Genomic DNA, 19,922 nt, shown 5'->3' on the forward strand with positions numbered 1-19,922 from the left:
ACTTTTATGCAGGCATTTATTTTTTTTTTTAATTTGAGGAAAACAAGAACTAAACTCTAGATTTAACTTATGTTTAACTTATTTACTGTTTTGTGGGTTTTTTGTTTTGCTTTAACAGGTCATCTGAACAAGAATCACCAAAGTGAGTTTTCTTTGAACTTTCTACCACAGAATCTCTAGCTTTAAGATATATAATAAAATATATAACTTGAACTGATTTTTCAAAGTATTGGTCTTGTATAACTGTATAAACCAATTAAGACTGTAAAGATTTGTGGGAAAAAAAAAAATCTTTTTGGACCAGATGTGGAAGGTCTTAAGTCCTAATACACCCCTAATCACTATTAACAAAAAAAAAAAAAAATGTTTAAAAACTGATCTAAAAGCTTAATGATGCAAAAATCCACTGGTAATTTTATCTGGTAACTCTCGATGTAGTGCCAGAAGGCATTAACTGAAAAAAATTTCTCATTTTTTTGGTATTGTTTATTTTTTTTGCTACACTGAAATAACATTACGATCTGTAATCTCAATTTGTAAGTTAAATGTGTTTTGTTTTTTAAATTGGTCTGTTCTGAAAAACTTATTAGGATGGATTTACATATACAGTGTTCCTACTTGCTTATCATTGACCTCACTGGAATCATTAAGTGTCCTGGAAGCTGTCAAATAAAAACAGCATCAGAAATATTATGACAAGAATAAGTTAGCTTGATGACATCTTTCAGAATGTTTGTTTGTTGCACTCAGATTTCCACAAGCTGAGAAATAAGTGTTTGAATTATTAAAGTTTGCCGCAATGCGAGTCCTATATGTTAAAAACCTAAGCTACATTCCTCTTTAGTGTAGTATTACTTCTTCATTGACAGCTAGCAGGCTGCTGGAAATGGTTCAGAAAAGCTCACATACCTAGTTAGACCAGTACCAGAGCAGAGATAAATGTTTGAATTTGCAAATTTCAATGTCAGGGTTTATTTGCATATACTTCTGCTACTTTAACCCTGTGAGAATTTGATGTTGCTTTTAGGCACAAACTGCAATAGACAACTAACAGCCTATGTACTTCCAAGGATCAAATATGCTTCATTGCAGTGCTGGGCTGTCAGTAGCAGTGCAGAGTATTCTTGCAAGAGGTATGGCCACTGAGCATGATGATCTGTCATGTAAGTGCAAGGTCTGTCTGCAGTGGGGTAATATAAGTAGCTAGGACTCAGTTTTTGCCATAAGCAGCACTGTTAGTGATATGAAACAGTGTCTGAGCTACACCTGGGTTTTCCCCAGGACAGAGGTTTTCACAAAGTACGATGTAGTATTTATAAAGATGGATCTGTTCATATGTATGGTGTCTGTGAGTTTGATCCAGTGAAAGAAGGGGTTTAGCGTTATTAGACAGAGGTCTGCATTTCATCCCCTTCAGAAGAGGGCATGTAGCTAAATAAATGTTCAAATGGTCCTGGAGCACAACCAGGCAATTTGACCAATTATAAGATTTCAAGTGTTCATTTACTTATCCTTTTTTGTTATCCTTGAATTTTAAGGTTCTTGACTCACTAGGCCAGACCTGCACTCCCATTTAATTCTGGGTCCTTCTTCGTGGTTATAGCTACCTTGATGACAGAATATATTAACTGTCATTAAACCTTTCATTGTCACTATTTCTCTGACAATTGACCATGGCTTTTCTGCAGAATACCTTCTCCCAAAGGGATAAGATTGAGATGGCACTCATAAGAGGCAGAAATGAAAAACAAGTACTTTGCAAGAATGAGAGTGGAATCATGGCAGAAGGTTTTCATGGGTAGGATTGGCAACGGAAGTGCCTTTTCCCTGGGGTTCAGCTCTCTTCCTGTTACTGTGATTTCCTGTACTACAGCAACAGTGCTTTTTATGGCTAGCATCCAAATATTTTGCTAAATATGTTTTGTCCATTCTTCTGGATGTCCACTGATCAAATGATAGGCTTAGATCATACTCAAATCCTGTTACCCTGCACCTCAAAACGTGGTGTTAAATAAATATAATGTTCCTTTTTTAACTATGTAATATACTTGTATGTTTTACTGTTCGATCAAAAAATCTGGGTAACAATACCTTTGTAATAATTATTTATCTTTTTTTAAATGAAGGAATGTATTGGGAAACAGTCCAACGCGGAGTTCTCTGACCTGCACCTCACCTAAAGACTTGGCTCAGTCTCCCAATGGAGTTGGTAACATTTCTGGCTCTTACCCGTTGGAAGGAGTTGATAAACAGTTCTTAGAAACATATGACAATATTACAAAAAGTAACTCAACAGAAGATTCCAGTCAGTACTACTGTGATAAGGTATGTTCAATCGCCTTCTTTTAAAGTCAAAACTATTACTAAATGTAGCTCTGAATTGTAGATTACGAACCCACAAAAAGTGTGGTTATATTCCAGGAGGGGCATATTTGATGCAGTAATAAGAATAAATCATGTCTTACTACTTGGATTTATCCAAGATTGTGTACGATAGTATAGTATGATAGTATGATAGGCAAGCCTGCCAACTGCGTTGATTTCCATAGTGCCCAGGTTTCCAGAAGCATCACTAGGGGAAGTTCCTAGTAGAATGGGAAAACTTACATGATTAAATTTTATTCCTCTAAGAAAAGGTCACGTAACTCAAGCTGCTGCATGTCTTGATAGCAGACACAATTCTGTTTTGTCCCAGGCATCCGCTCTTTAGGATGGCTAAACATCATCATTTGAATTCCAAGCTGGCTAGAGAGCAGCTGCTCTCTGCTGGCGTTATTGTAGTGGATCTCTCCTCCCCTTTCTACAGCCTGTTCCAGAGTGATGCTAAACAGCTTCCTAACCTGCCTGTCCAGGAGCTGCTGCCAACTTCTAATCCTTCTAACTGGTGCATCTCTTGCAAAGGTATTAATGCACCCATTTGCAGGAGAAAAACTGGGGAAGAAGCAGTCACTTCGTATTTCTTAGACCAGAATTGATTAAAATATGTTGCACCTAACACTTTTTCCTTTTAAGTGGCCTTTAGTAAAGACAACACATTGAAAATTTTAATAGCAGCCAACAGTTGAGAAAGCTAAGCTGAGAGTAACAGTGTTAAGACAGAGCAAGTAGAAAACATAGTTGCTGTTATGTATGTTGCTATATTTACAATTTAAAAGCTTACAATCATGAGTATATTCTGTAACCTTAGCTTCTTCCTATTTCAAACATGGATATACATAGAGCATTCTTGTTCAGCACATCTAAATTTGGAGGCACTATTTTCTAATTTGCTGCTATTTTCTTTTAAAAATTAGACAAGTTTTGGTTTGTTTTTCCTATGTATTGCAGAATGACCTAATTGAGGGAGATTTACTTTTGGTGCGTATCATACCAGATGAAGATGGGAAGTTTGGATTTAATCTAAAGGTAAAACAGTAATCTTTTAGTTATTTATAAATGCTTTATAGAGATTCTTTACTTGCACTTAATGATTATTTTTCATTTTTAATGCAAAGCTTTGGAGAAAGTGTTATATTCTACAAGAATTTCTTATGGACTGAGAGTTTTTAAAAGTGGCAGCCTAATCCTTAAATGCTAAAGCAACGTTTAGAGAAATAAGCCTCTACTAGTTCCATGGCTTTTAGTTGCATATGCTATGGGCACGGCACGTTTCCAAAGCAGACTGCCTATTTGGCTGCTTAGATATGAACTTGGAGGTCTAATTTAAGGCATTGACTTTTATAAATTGGACCTCTGTATTATAAACCAAGTTAAATAATTTGTGCTATCCACTTGGATATATCCAATAAAAATCATTGGAAAGGTGAAAATTAATTTATGAAGAAAATGGAAATTACTGTTGGTAATTTATTGTAAATTTTCTGTATTTCCTCACTGAAAGTCCGTTTAAACAGACAGAGTAGTGTAAAGTAGCCATAATATCAAAATTGGGGCCAAGTTTGATCTTTTCACCTTGAGTATTTTTTGGTGGGGCAGTGATAGAACATCATGTAAAGAGAATGAGGGAGTACAGTTGTCTGGAGTTTTGATCCTACCTGATCCCTTGAAGGTCCATCGCAACATCTAAGAACACTGTTCATCTTGCAGGTTCAAGTGTTGAATTAGGCTTGTGTGAAGGGTGGGGTTAGAATAAATGCTGCGTTTGATCTGTTTATTGCCTATTAAAATATATGGCCAAGCAAAGATACTGGATATAGTTTACTGGAAATCGGTAGATTTAAAGACACTGCATACTGACGAAAATTCAGTCTTACTAACCCTGCCTGTAATGACAGAGCATAAAGTTCATATAAATACAAAAATAAGCGATTGCTTGTTTTAAATACTGCTTATGCTTGTTATAATGACATTTATGGTTTTATTACTTGCAATTCCTCTAGGGTGGTGTAGATCAAAAAATGCCATTGGTGGTATCAAGAATAACTCCAGGATCACCTGTAAGTAAATTCTTAATACTTTTAATCGCTCCCTTTATTACTCTCTCCACCATTCACACAGGTCCATACATGTAGGAATTTGGAAACCCATAACCAGTATGAGATAGCAGCTGAGCTGTTCACTTCAGAAATTGCTTTGACCAGTGGTATCTAAAACCACAGATGAAAAGATCTGGAAGCGTTAGCCAAACAAGATACCAGTAGAAAGCATGTTTGTTTCCCCCTGTCATCTCAAAAAGTGCATTTTGAACCGGAAAATGTTTGAGTGGCAAGAGCAATGACTGGAGATATAAAGCAGTGTTCATTAAAGAAGTGAGTAGTCTGGACCCCTGCAGCCTAGAAAAAAGAACTAGTTTAAGGGAGATGTAGTAGAGATCTGCAAGATTAGGAGCACTGTGCACAGGGGATTCCAGTAGAAGAACTTCAGGCTACCGAATTAAGTTAGGGAAAGTCAGGTTCTTCATGCATAAGATAGTAGACCTGTGAAACTCCTTGAGAAAGGCTTGTGTAGTTAAAATAATTTTGTTGGTAGTCAGGAGTGGACAAACAGTTGGGAGAAAAAAACTGCAAGCAGCTACTGAATAGACAAACCACAATAAACTGAGGAAATCCTTAGGATTAAAAATATTTGTAGAATGGGAGAGTACTTGGCAGGGAAGAAGGGGTGCAGAATGTTTGCTCTGTTTTTATTTTACCATAGATTTTTGCTTGTGGAAACACTTATGGACTAGGTGGAACATTCATCAGAATCAGTACAACCATTGAATCCTTCTGTTGAATTGTGAAATAATAATAGTAATATAATATCTTAATAACTTTTTTATAAATAACTAGTACATAAATTTGTGACATATGCTGTCTTATCCCAATTTTTTTTTCACTCACCTTCTTCCAAAGTGTATTTCTCAAATTATAAAATAATTTGAGTGCAAACTTGATAGGACATATTGCTGGCTTAATCCTAAAAATCCGATGTACTCTGTGTCTTGTAGACTTTTGAAATTTGATAATCAGTCACAGGACTGATATCTGCATGTCATGATGTAAATCAAGCTAAAACAGTTTTTTTGAGAAGTTGTTTTTGTCACATTTATGATTTGTGGCTTGACTTATGCAATGCATAGCACTCCTTTATGAACTACAATAATTATTTGAATAAGAGTAGTAGGAAATTACCGGTATTGATCCATTTTGAGCTTTTTTTTTTCCTCTTGGGTTGGAAAAAGACCACAGTTTATTTAAGTGTCTCCAGTTAGTGGCATAGGCATAGATGCAAGTGACTAGTTAGCTCTCTAGCCTACTAAGCCACCAAGTAAGCAAGTTATCAAGGGTCAGGAAGAACTGGAAAAAGTTATCCAATAGGGTATATCCAACAGTAGTGCTATAGAAATCATGTCGTGTTACAGCAAGAGAAAAAAAATATACTTACTTTTGGAGCATAGCAGTATTAACATTAACATTATAGTTTCCCATAAACTAGATTTCACCAGTTCTAGACTGTTTAATGAAATGTAGCTGATATTTGAAAGTTCAAGTTAAGCAGTCTATGGAATACATTTTTTTTTTTTTTTTTTTTTTTACAATATTTTAGCTCAGTGATCCCTTTCCTTCATTGTATTTGCCTATTAACTTGTTCTAGATTGACTCACTATCCTGTAGATTGTCCTCAGGGATGCTGTTTGGCAATATTAATTGCTAAGATTATTTCTCAGGTTTGTAGGTCACTTTTTCCCACTTCCCTAGAAAAAGATCTATATTTTTTGTGGAGGAGAGGAAGAAAATCTACCCACCAAGATAAGGCAGTATTTTCCCTTTCTCGTCCTAAAGATCTTTTAAAAGTCACCCTCTAATACAGCAGTAATCTATATGCCAGAAAGATTGTAGGACAGAGTAGCCAAAATTGTTGTGGGAGAGCATTATATCTAAAGAACAACCATTTATTGCATCTGTTTTTTTTTTTTTTTAACTAAAGTCCTATGCTGATTTTTTTTCACAAACAGTATTAATGTCCTAATGTACTAAAGAAGTCATTATGGGTTTTTTTTAATAGAGTTTCTCATTGAAAAATAGTATGCATGCTTCTTGGAGCAATAACAGGATGATTAGCATAAAATGAAACATTGGATGTGTCAATGGAACGGGAAGCCTTTGACATAATTAATTGTCTGGAAAAGCTCAGTATCTGAGAGATCTACACATTATGCTTACACAGAAGGAATTAATTCTCCTTCAAGATATATTTTATATAGTCAGATAATTCAAGTAGGAGAGCTGGGGCATTAACATGTCACATGATTAATAAAGTTTCTTTGAGCAAAGATATTAATCTCCTTTTGTAATAAAGAATAATAGTCAGCAACCAGCCAAGGAATCTAAATCATACACAAATATAGAAGATCAGAAACCATTCCCTCCACATTCTTGTTGACTTCTTGACACTTCCAGACTGATCTGATATGGTCTTTATGCCACTTATCTTTTCAAATACTTAGAAATTATTCTCTCTGAAATACATCTCAAACAATAATATTTCAGAGTGATTAAATCAATTGATAATTCATAGTTGCAGTCTTCAGTCTTGCCTTCGTAAATTGTAGAATATATGGCAAGGAAGGTTTTTGGGGAGCTGTGAATACCTAGTTAAATCAGTGTTAAAGAACACCATGGGTGTTCTTAATTACCATTCTTTTTCTGTTTACATTTGTCTTTTTTATTAAGCATTGTCAATCTTCCCTATTCTTCATTATTTTCTTTCCTTATTTCTTTCAAAAAAGTTGGGGGAAGCTATTGTGTCTTTATATTTTTAAGCAGCTTTTCTGCTTGGGATTTTTTCTTCTTGCATACATCTTTCTTTTCTCTCTCTTATTCCCTTCTTCTTTATCTGTTTCATTGCACTCGTATATGTCTTAAGTTTTCTTCCCTTTAACTTTCTTCTCTAACACAAATGGGTCTCAATTTATTTTCTTCTTCATATCCTTACTTCTATTTTTTGTTTTTATTTTGCATTTTTCTTCTTGTTGACTCTTTCATTATCACTTCTTTCCATCTCTTCCTACTTTTTACTTGGTAATATAGTACGTCACTGGTAACCTTGCTATAGGAGCCATCAGTGCAAGGCATAACAAGGATCAGGTCTAATTAGAACATCTTGTTCACATTTGTGGGGTTGGTGATGTTTTTTTTGATATGGCTAATAACATTGGATGAATAAAGTTCAGGGAACCTGTACTGGCATTAAGGAAATGCAGGGAACAACTATGAATAGAGAATAACAGCAAAGGTCTACGTTTCATTCATATAACAAATGAAATGGAGTGTATATATATCACTCTTGTGTAGCTGGGTACTTCCTAGACAAAAATTAGGATAGCAATGAAAATAAAATTGTTACACTGCTTGACACTCAAAGCTTGTAGAATCCTGCACATTCATGTTACAGAATTGCAGAAAGACAGAAGGTTGGAAGGGACCTGGAGGTCATCTTGTCAAACCCCCTCTGCTCAAGGGTCACCTAGAGCAAGTTACACAAGGACCATGTCCAGATGGCTTTTGAATACTCCAGGGTGGGAAACTCTGCTATGTTTCTGGGCAGGCTGCTCCAGAGCCTAGTCAGTCTCAGTAAAGAAGTGCTTCCTGATGTTCAGATGGAGCCTCCTGTGTTTCAGTTGGCACCCATTGCCTCTTGTCCTGTCACTGGACGCCACTGAAGAGAGCCTGGCTCCGTCTTGTCTGCATCTTCCCTTCAAGTATTTATATACATTGACAAGATCCTCCCTGAGCCTTCTCTTCTATAGGCTAAGCGCTCCCAGCTCTTTTAGCCTTTCCTCATACGAGTGATGCTCTAGTCGGATAATCATCTTTGCAGTATCATCTTACTTTGCACTGGACTTAGAGCTAAATACACTAAGAGATGTGACAGAAAAAAAGGCCAAACAGTGGTTAATCTAAATTGTTGTGTCCAAGACAAGACATAATGTAAGTTTTCATGCGAGATGGGGAAAATTTTAGTGTTCTCTGCAGCACAGGTAGCAAAAGAATTCCTCATAAATACGGGGTACTTGAACATCATAGCTTGAGTACTTACCTGCACCTTCTTATTAAAACTTTCAGTGAATGAAGTGAGGAAGAATGTTCTCTATTTGTAGATATCATTTGATATCCACCAAACAGGAACCTGATAAGTAACAAAAATATGAAATGTGTATGGTTTTCTTTAAATTTTAAAAAGGGCATGCCCGGGGAATGTCATGTTATTTATGTTCATCAAAGTCATGTTTGGACTTCTCAGTATTCACTGTGTAAAAACTGACGTGTGTTCTCATGTGCCCAAAACACTTCTTCCAGAAATCCATTTGCAAATGGCTATAACCAGTGGTTTTTATATATAACCAGAGTCTGAAATCTGATTTTAAAGAGCAATCTGACGATGGCTGTTTGATAAATACAAATTTTTTATGGCTGTCGATATGCTGTTTGAACTGTTTCTCATCTTTATTGAGAGGCTTTAAAGCAAGAAAGACAGCTTTAGATCTGAATCCTTTGATAGAACTTCTGATACAGAAGATGAAACTGTATCAGGAGAACTTGAAAGGCTTTGCTTACATGATGAACTTAATATCCTGATGTGTTCCTGCTTACATGACTGGATGCAATGACATTAATGTGTTTCTTTGGTCTTGAAACAGGCTGATAAATGCATTCCAAAACTGAATGAAGGTGATCAGATAGTATTAATTAATGGCCGAGATATCTCAGAGCACACGCATGACCAGGTGGTCATGTTCATAAAAGCCAGCAGAGAATCTCACACGAGAGAGCTTGCACTTTTGGTCAGGCGGAAAGGTAACTGGGCTAATTTTATTCACTTTTGATGGTTTTGAGACTGTTGCTCTTATGCTTGGTGGTATACCCTCTTCTGTTTACGTAAATGTGTTTTCACTGCGCTGGGAATAGGTCTGTGCTAAAAACTAGATCTCCCTGCATTTGAATTAGTAGTACAAGTAGTTTTAACTATATAGGTTCTTACCACTGCAACAAAGAATCTATCAAGTTAGAATTTCTTCTTATTTTTTAAGTCTAAAAATCTGTGAGAATAAATAATCGCTTACAAAAGTGTTTTTTGTTTGGTTGGGTTTTTTTTTGTAAATACAGCATAATTTCACAAATCCCCAATTGCAGGTTTGCAAATACCCATGGGCAGTTCCTCAGCACAATTATACAGTGAAAGAAATCAAATAAACTTCTTTGGTGTTTGTTATTTTTTTTTCTTTCTTTCTTTTCATTCTTACAGTAGACATTTTGTGACAATACTGAGCTTAATCTGTGCTGACTACTTGCTAATCTGCTGCCATCAAACAGATAAAATCCCTGAAATCTGCAGGGTCTTAAAAGCCTGCATATTTAAAATATTGGGGACCAACCCAGCTCAGTTTTGCTTGCTCCGTGTTTAAACACATGCAAATCCCAAGAGTTTCTAGTTTATTATTTATTTTCCTTAAGAGCTATGGTGAGACCTTAACACACACAATTACGAAAGGGCTTTGCACAGAGTTTCTGATTATGTTAAGACTTAAAAATCTGAAGGGATTATGTATCACTGGGAAACACAAAGTAATAAAACTGCCTAAAGCATATGTAATTCTGTAGCATTTACTATATTTAAAATTTCTTGTGTTTCTAGGAAGACAGATGTACTTTTGGTCTTGTTTTCCCTAAACAGTCCTGCACCTATTATTGTAGGCCTTTCCACCGGCTTGTATTTAGTCTTCCCGTAACTCTTCTAGTCCCCTTCCTACTTGCAGATAAGAGGATTCTGCTGTTAGCAAAAGATAACCTGTGGCCTCATGCCCGTTGTTTATATAGGAGTATGAACAGCTGCCCGTTTTCTGAAATTTGGTAGGTATAAGCTGTTCTGATCATTGCAGAGAATAACCACAGCTGGACACACTTGGTGATACAGTAGCATTCATAGAGACAGAACTGCTGTGTAGATTGAGTTAATGTTGTCAGCATGTTAGCAAGGAATGTCATAGAAAACTATTCTTTTTCTTACAGTTTATTAAGTTAGTTCCTTCAATGTTAGCATAAGAAATTGCAAAAGATAATTGAGTTTCTTCTCTAATGGCAAGGGAGTACAATGTAAGTAGATTTGTGTTCGTTTTGCTGTTGGGGGTCCAAACTTACCTATGCTTCTTATAGAGATATTCCATTAATTGTGCTCTAAACTTTTTTTGGCAAAACTCATTTGGTTTTTTACTGTGGTGGATGTTGTGATTCATTAGCCTATTCAGTGCTCCATTCCACAGGGCAAAGTTGCAGCAAAAAACTCTTTGTGCTTGGAAGTCAAGTTTTTCATTTTCATAGACAGACATCTTGAGGAGTTTCATTTTCTGAAAGGTCATAAGGACATTTTACTCTTAGTAGTTTCCATAGTAATATAGTATGTAAAGAAATGCAGTCAAATGTGTAGCTGTTTGCTTTCCTGAGACCTCCTCTTTGCAAACTTCATTGTTCTTGCAAGCTGGTAAATTTTAGTATGTGTTGCAAATACATTAATGCTGTATGTAACCAACTTTAATTTTCAATACATCTTTCAGTAGTTAAACAGTTTGTGGAACCTAAATCAGAAGATGAAGCTGATTCCCACAATATCCCAGAATCTCTTCTTCCTGTCTGTTCTGAATATGGTGGTGATACACTGGAAGAGTCTATGGAGCAGCTAAGGAAAGGGCTGGAAAGTGGATCTGTCCTAATTCAGTTTGAGGTAGGTAATGCTCAATCTGCTCAATCTCAAGTGCCATTAATATAGACCAATCGCTGTGACCAGCAAGTAATTTAGGGGCTTAATTAATTGGAAATCTTATTGCTCCCATTCAGTCTTTTCTCAAGAGAGCAAGAATGTGGCTTGCCCAGCAGTTTTACCCTTCACTACTTAGTATAGAGAAGAATAAGTTATCAGTCTTGCATAAAACATAGTCTGGTGAGAAAAAATGTGTTTTAATGAACTTGTTTCTAGCTCAAGCTCACTAAGTTAACAGTGAGCTATTAATAATAATTATAATTAAAAGTGAGTTCAAGCTCACTAAATTAATATTTTTTAAAATTATTTTATTGAGTAAAATAGTGGGGTTTTGACAGAGATCAGTCTTGTATTTTGTTTCTTTTTCACACAGCTCAGTGACACTTCTAAAACATCTTTTATACCTTATAAGTTAGGGTTTCAATTTCTTGTGTGTTGCCGTCTTCCACGGAATAACAGAAGCAACTTGACCATTCTTCATCATCTTTTCTTAAAGGTTGATATGAAAGTTGTTGGAATGTTAATTTCTGTTTCCATTACATTTGTAATATCTAGTTCTGTGGTGTTTCTCCCTGGTGATATAAAATACTGATGGTTACTTCTTGGACAGATTACTTCGTAGGTGAGAGTCCCCAATATACAGGATGAGACTTAGAAGACTACTGTATAGATTAATGAATTAATGTTTTTCATGTTCTTCGATGTGTTAGAAATATCATAGAAAACTGACTAATAAAATGTTTTATAGTTTATTAAATTAGTTCCTTTGGTGTTAGTGTAAGAAATTCCAAAAGATCACGTAGCTGCTTCTCTAATGGCAAGGGGAGTACAGTGTATGTATGTTTGTGCTTGTTTGCTGTTGTGGATCCAAACATTTGTAGTAACTTTAGAGAAACCCTATGCAAAGCTGAGTAGAAAAAGGCCATGCTTTGGGTTAGAAGGGACCTTTTAAAGATCATCTAATTCCAAACCCCCTGCCATGGGCAGGGACACGTCTCACTAGACCAGGTTGCCCAAAGCCCCATCTAGCCTGGTCTTGAACACTGCCAGGGGTGGGGCATCCACAATTTTTCTGGGCAGCCTGTGCAATGAAGTATATAAAACTCTGGCACAGCCACGTTAATAACTCGGTTGTAATTTGCTTTCATGTATATTTAATACAGAAGAACTGTAGTTGTGTAATGTTATTGTTGTTTTTAGGGTGGTTTTTTCCTCCTCTGTACCTTTTGTTGTCTTGAATGATGCACATAATGCATTTTGACCTTGAAGTTTATTTTTGGTTATACTTGTATGCCTACATTTACTCCAAATAAAGTTTGCAACATAGGGGTGAGCCCAAAAAAAGGGGAGTCACATGCTAAGAGATTGTGATACGTTGAAACTCTGGGTTTTTTCAAGTACTTGCAGGGTGGAATGTGATGGCTTTAGTCCAGAAAACAGAAGTTAGTTTGAATTTTTTGTATTGCAGTTGATTCCAGAAAATATCAGTCTGCAGCTGTTTTGTTTTTTTTTCTTATGATGTCTTTTATTGCTCACTTCTTCCACCCTCAACTCTGTTTTCCTTCTGGCACACAGTTTTATAAGAAAAAGGCAACCTTGCAGGGAAACAGCTTATATCATTGACTCTTACACGTGGTCTATTTTTTTTCCTAGAAATTCTTCTAGATACGACGATGGGCTAGGAATAACAGAAATTTTTTGTCATGTTAAAAAATACAGAAAATCTCTCAGGTGAATTTTGCAGGTGGTTAGGAGACAAATTAAATAAAATAACGCATTTTTTTCAGTCTGTGTATTTTCGTTTTCTATTTAATGTGTGTATAGCATAATCACATCCCTCAAAATCCTACCATTTTTCATTCTGTCTTGCAGCAACTTTATAGAAAGAAACCAGGGTTGGCTGTTACATGTGCAAAGGTACCTCAGAATATGGACAAGAACAGATACAAAGATGTTCTACCATGTGAGTATTAAGTACAGACTTTCTGCCTGTTTTGCTTTATCCTCTAAATGATAGCTTATAAAACTCTTATTGAACTTCTTGATTAAAGATTTCATTATATAATCAAAGTCATATAATTGTTCATTTTATTTTCTAAAAGGTTATCTTTTTTGGTTTGTATCTGCTGTTTGTGTCTGCAACTCCTCAGTTTTTTGACTTAATAGAAGGGAAGTATACCCCTTAACTGCTAATTTGATTCCCTCTTTATTGTTTTTTGTGTGCAGATGATGCCACAAGGATAATATTGCAAGGAGATGAAGATTACATTAATGCGAATTACGTGAATGTAAGTCATACAGAAACCTGCATTTTACCACTTTCTGTATTACAACAGCAGACTAAATTTAGCCTTTTTAAGGAATAAGGGGGTTTTGTTTTATATTTTCAGGATTTGTAAGCGTAAAAGATGTAAAGATTCATAATGTAAAAGATGAAGTGTCTCTTGTGAAACAAGTGACCATCCTGATACACAGTAGATGCAAACATGTGCTATACATGGATATTTACAGGGTCTTTAACCAGTAAAAATTGTTTTACTTTTCCATATACTGCAAATGCTGCAGTTGTCTCCTGTTGTTTAAAACTAAGCCTTTTTTCCTCTAGAACCACTTACAGCCTACCAACTATGCTATGAAGGGTCCAGAAGATAAATCGGGGCCCTGATTGCCCTAATCATATGTAGGCTGGGAGACAGGGAGAAGAGGGGAAAATACATATGTTTGTGCCTGATACTTAAGTTAAACACCTAAATCACAGAATTAACTGTTAACTTACTGTGTATCAGGCAATAAACAGCTTTTGCTAGAGTACCCTTGGTATACCTTGCCATTATTCCTTACTAAATATCAAAGAAAATTTGGAAAGCTTAGCAGTTTCAAGTTTTCAAATACGTTTTCACTATTAATCATCTCTTCCTAGTTCAGCAAGAACTGTAGTATCTATAGTTGGCATCTGGTTTAATTTAAACATTTAAAGATTTTTCACATAACAAATTGTGATCTTGATTGTCTTATTACTTAGCTTGTTGCCTTAATCTTCCTTCAGCTCTGTTTGTTTGAATGAAATGTTGACTTAAAGAATATTAGTACCTGAGTAGGGAGAGCAAACTTTACACAGGATTTTTCTTTCTCTTCATAGATGGAAATTCCTTCTGCAAGCATTGTGAACAGGTACATTGCTACTCAGGGGCCTCTTCCACACACATGTGCACACTTCTGGCAAGTAGTCTGGGATCACAAGTTGTCACTGATCATCATGTTAACAACTCTCACTGAACGAGGACGGGTAAGTGTTCAGCTTCTTTGTATGCTGAAGAAATGTACTGTGCCTTTAAACTTTTTTTTCCATTGTTATGATTAAATAATCCTAAAATAGGCCAGCTTCTTCTGTTGAATCATTTCTGTGAAAACCAGGCTTTCTGAATTACTTAGAGGAACAGATACTCTGCAACTTTCTTTTTGTTATGCTTGGGAAACAAACCAGCTGTCTGATAAACAGAGATCACTGCACTGACTGTTTTGCTGATCAGCCAGGTACTATGTGCTGTCATTTTTTTTCCCCTGAGAGCTGGGCTCCATGTGGCAATTGCTCTCCTAGTGATTAAGCAAATGTCTGGAAGCATTGAGCAAGTTGAGCAAAACTTGCAGTCTGGCTTCAAACAAGAGTCTGCCATTGCAGTATTTTCTAGTTTTAGTATGCTGGTGGTCAGAACTTAACCTGCTTACTTTTATCTATGTCATAGGTTCTTTCCTAGGATTGCTGTGATAATTCTTTTAATTGTTTAAATTCTAGCACACCAATAATTTCATAATACACTGAAAATTAAAGCAGTATTATCTGGTGTATTATGTTGTTCTCTGATTTAATGTATCCTTTGTAGTTTTAAAGATGAAGTTTTTAGATTTTTAATGTACATAAAGGGATTGGTTTTGAAGTTTTAGAAGCGGACAACTGAACAGCTCTTTTTAAGAGGTGGAGATGATGATGACTCTTGTATGCCTTCAGTGTAGCCTTTATCTTTACTTCCTATGTGATCTAGCCTACGCTATCAAATTTATCTGGCATACCAGTCAAAAAACAATGCTTTTAGAAAGCAAGCAAGTGAGTATTTGAGGTCCTAAATATAAGGGAGGGCAGTTAAACGACAATATTAATTCCTCATTGTAAGAAAGTGTGAAAGCTGAAAAGCAGCAGATTTTAAGCATGGTCAGGTTATGTAGCAGTTCATGGAGACAGACATTATTGAACATCATCTGAAACACAAATACTCCCTTCATAGCTTCCTGCTTGCTTTTCCTTGTATTGAGGACAAACGCAGGTTAGTACTAGTCTGTACTTTGCCCGGTGAGTTGGAACCTTCAAGGTGATTTGTCACTAACTTCTAACCACCCTGCTGGTACCTTAATACACCAGACACTTTTTCTGAGTCTTGTTTACTTTCAAAGATGATTTACACTTGCCCAGTTTGTGGATGAATTTTCAGATATAGAAGATGATGTATGTTCTTGCAGAGTATCCCCATTGGCAAATGCTAAACCTTTTCCCAAACCCTGGAGGTTTTACGTTCTAGAATACCCCTTTTCAGTGGTGTTACAATTTGTATTATATGATAAAAAACTCCTCCACACACCCCCCCCCCCCAGTAATGTTCTTTTTTTAGAAATAGATGTGTTATTTTGGCTTAAATTTAAAGGGATAAGTATTACAAATAAACTACTACAGTAAAAGTTTCAGGCATAATGTTTAAAATTTGGTTTTCAAGCCACTAAAAATTGAGCCCTAAGAAAGGCAGAATTAAGAAATTTTAACACTTCAAAATTTTCAGCTCGTGCCATGCTGTATTAGTTTAGAAAGAAGTAATAGACAAAAAAATGTTAGAGATAGCATAGGCAATGTTGATAAATTGATAGAGTCCAAATTAACTAAAGCTGAAATATAAACGTGATGGGAATATCAATTTGTTTGGTTTCTTTTGGAGCTAGTAACAATTATTATTAAAATGTATAGGAACTGAAAATGACACTTATAGCTCAGCTGTTGTAGTCACACAATTAAGTAAAGTTTTCAGTGCAGTGTCTGGGGAGTTGTGTCAAGATGGTTTTTTATTAATCCCTTGAATTTTCTTATAGCTCAGTTGGACTTTTTATTATGCCTTTCTCATAAGTCCAGTGGACTCGTACTTGGAAACTACTTTGTTTATATTTGTTATATGATGCCAATTATTTACGAGATTGGAATTGCAGAAGTGGAAGATGAGAATATTTAATAACTGGAATGAAATGTTGAAACCTTTATGCTGATGGCCAAACTTGAGCTGTCTTCAGTGGCCAAAGATTTCAATGAACTAGTATCTCACTGGAATGCTTTTTCAATTTCATTCTCTTCCACAACATTTCAGGCTTTGGTTAAATGGGAAATGGGGTGGCAAACTTTGTCGTTAGCACTACCTTAAGCTTACCTTTTAAAATGAGGAGTAGATATTGGCATTAGAATTGTTTCTACAAAAGTTACATATACACTGACTAGATGTACCTAGCTTATATGCCTTAAGAAGGTGAACCAGAAAAAGGAAGACTATAAGCAGTAGAATGGTGGGGATCTGAAGATCAGACTCTTACTATCAGCAGCAGAAGGCAAGAGAGAAAATGGTTCTTTATGGTTGTATGTGGATTTAATCTATTTTCTTTTAGAAAAGATAGGATATTTCATAGATGTAATTTTAATATTGTATTCAACTTCAGCTCTCACTTCTATTTTGCTGTACCTCAAATTGCATGTACAGTATATCAGGTGCATTCTCATGCGTGTATGACTTGCTTGTCACATGTTGGTAGACTTGAAGATTAAGCCATTATGGCCTTGCATGAAACCTATGTGAGGCAGAGGGCAAATTACACTTTCCTGGATCAATAAGTATGTTTCTGGGCTTTTGTTTATAACTGTAGCATTTAGATACAATTGGTCATTTCAGAGATCAGTCTTTAGTCTTGCATCTGGCATAGAAAAGAAATATATGTTTCTTTGACAAATGACGCTCACATGAACTAAAGTTGTTCATCGGTTCTTCCCATTTCTGAGCTCAATTTTCCCTAGAAAGTGTGAAGGGCAACTTTCACTATATGACCAAGTTACTATGGATTATTGTCTGCAATAACTTTCTATATAGTATTCTTGCTCGTAATGTTTGTAAGCATTATTCTGTGTTTTAAAAATGTTTGCCTTAAAACACAAAATAGGATTCAACGGAAAAATGAATATGTTTTTCCCATTCAGTGAATTCCTGTCAAAAACTGAAGTAACCCATATCTCTTAGTGCACTGCAAACTAATAGCCGAGTTAGGGAAGTAATCTTTAGAAGATTGTTAGGGTGATTTCATTACCTTCACCATTTGCTTTCAGGGGGAGGAGAAGGGAAACCATTCTTATGGAAGCAGCTAGACAAGTATCAGGCACACTGAACTTCTGGAGGGTGCGTGTTAAGGGGTGGCAGTGCTGTTGGGTATTTCTTTTCCTGCTCCCTCTCTCTGTGCAGAATAAGTTATCTCCTAGGGCCTCTAGAAATGGAGCCTGCCTTGCTCTTTTCCTCAGCCACAAGACTGCAGTGTTGGAACAAGGGGGACAGGATGGTTCACACTACTTTTTGCATTCCAGCATGATCTTGCTTCAAAGTCTGAGAATAATTCATGTTTGAAGGAACCTGTGGAGATAGCTGGTCCACTCCTCTCTGCTCAAAAGCAGGGGCATCTTTGAACTTCATGCAGGTTGCGCCGTGTCATGTCAGTTAAGTTTTGATTATTTCCATGGATGGAGATTGCACAGCCTCATAAGGCATCTTGTTTCTGTCCTTGACCATCCTTATGGAAATTTTTTGCCAACATCTAATCAGAATTTCCCTTTTTGCATCTTTTTTTCAGTCATGTCTGGTCCTTTCATTGTTCACTTTCAAGAAATGCGTGGCTCTGTCTTTGCTGTAACCTGCTATTAGGTGGCTGAAGTTAGTTATAAATTTGCCCCCTACGCTTTTCTTAAGATGGAATAAATCCATCTGTTTCTTCTCGTACAATATGCATTGAGAAGTCATTTTAGCTATTGAAGATAAGTATCAGACAGAAAGCATCTCGCGTCCAATTTACATGGGTTTTTATTATAACTGCTAAAACAAGTTTATAGAGAATTCAGCCTATTTTTTCAAGTTATTTTCCAATTTGGATATAAACACCTCGCCAACAAACCAGAATAGATTTTATACCACTTCTTGAATTCCATGAACCATAGTATAGGAGGGGAGGCTGGAAACAAAATTGCTTGTATACAGTCTTGATGTGTGCTTAATTTTCTTTACAGACCAAATGTCATCAGTATTGGCCTGATCCACCAGCTGTAATGCAATATGGCAACTTTCGTGTCAGATGCCACTCTGAAGATTGTACAATTGCCTATGTTGTTAGAGAAATGGTGATTACAAATGTTGAGGTAAATATCTATTATCTTTAATTATCCCCAAGCAAGCTGAATGCATATATGTATAGATAGATACAGACTCTGTGTCTGAGCATGTACATCTGTGTGTATATGTATGTACACATTTTTATAAATATGTATATATCATATGAATCAAAGTACAATACTTTAGAGCTTCTTCAAAAACACTTTTTGAAGTTCTGTTACACATTAATAGATTATTCTGTACAGGTACTGTAATAAGCTTCATAAAGTTTACTGCTTTTCTGTAAACAGTTTTGCAGTCACTGACTCTTCAAGTATTTCAATTTTCAATTAGGGTTTTTTATAAGTAACTGCTCTTTCAAGGATGAAATATGGGTCACTTGGTTAATGGCACATGCAGCTAGAACAGCTAAGAAAAAAGTGAATCGTAATAGTGTTGTTTTGCAAGAAGGTGCAGAATCTCACCACCTCCTTTTCACATCTTTAGTCAGATTTTAAAAAAGAAAAAAAAAAATCCCTGTGTATCTCAATTGAAATGTGTTCAATTTATGCAAGGTACTTATATTCCTTAGCTGTTAATACTTCATGTTAATGGAAGGGTTATAAAGCAAAGAGAAAGCTAAATACATGGAATACTTCTTGCGTATCAGCTTCTGTTGTAAAATCTGTATTCAGATCACATCTAGACTTCCCAGAACCTGAATATAGGATTTAGCTTTTGTTTGTAAGTTCTCCTATATTTCCTATACATCTTCAACTCTTTTCCAAAATTCTATGGTCACAAGTATTTTCTAAAGAGATGAAAGGTTTGTGTTATTGTAAGATACACATGTAAGAAATCACTGTGTACTGACCACACGCTAATTCACAGTTCCAATATTAGTCAATCTTTTAAACTTCTGTATAGTTAAGTAGATTTTTACTGTTACTAGAATTGCTAGTAGTAAGAAAAAGGAAGTATCTGTTTTAAATGTAACACTGAATTGACATTCTTACAGCAAGATGACCAATCCTTTAGTCTCATAAATTTGTAGCTGAATCTGTCACTTGACAGTGCATCCAAATTTGTTTTAATGTGATTAAGATTTCCTTTGTAGTCATAAACATGTGAGATGCCAATACTTAAAGGTCTTTCGGTTAAGATGGTTTGCAGTGTTTCAGTTTCTAGCTATGAGAAACTTTGCAAAGCTTTATATGTACTAGCTCTCACAGATACTGTTGTTTTATTCTTTGAAGAATA

General features: G+C 35.8%; 1 protein-coding gene across 4 annotated transcripts in view; it reads left to right on the forward strand.

Moving 5' to 3' along the window:
• Positions 1-19,922, forward strand: part of PTPN3 (protein tyrosine phosphatase non-receptor type 3) — a 95,778-nt gene that overhangs the window by 63,207 nt on the left and 12,649 nt on the right. For all 4 annotated transcript variants that reach the window (XM_074146115.1, XM_074146116.1, XM_074146117.1 and 1 more), the window contains 9 exons: positions 2,127-2,325; positions 3,328-3,405; positions 4,380-4,436; positions 9,122-9,278; positions 11,033-11,199; positions 13,108-13,198; positions 13,462-13,523; positions 14,375-14,521; positions 18,581-18,709. In XM_074146115.1, the coding sequence (XP_074002216.1) occupies positions 2,127-2,325; positions 3,328-3,405; positions 4,380-4,436; positions 9,122-9,278; positions 11,033-11,199; positions 13,108-13,198; positions 13,462-13,523; positions 14,375-14,521; positions 18,581-18,709 (1,087 nt within the window). The remainder of the gene's footprint in view (positions 1-2,126; positions 2,326-3,327; positions 3,406-4,379; positions 4,437-9,121; positions 9,279-11,032; positions 11,200-13,107; positions 13,199-13,461; positions 13,524-14,374; positions 14,522-18,580; positions 18,710-19,922) is intronic.

The sequence above is a fragment of the Numenius arquata genome, chromosome 4 (assembly GCF_964106895.1).
Source record: "Numenius arquata chromosome 4, bNumArq3.hap1.1, whole genome shotgun sequence".
NCBI classification, from domain to species: Eukaryota; Metazoa; Chordata; class Aves; order Charadriiformes; family Scolopacidae; genus Numenius; species Numenius arquata.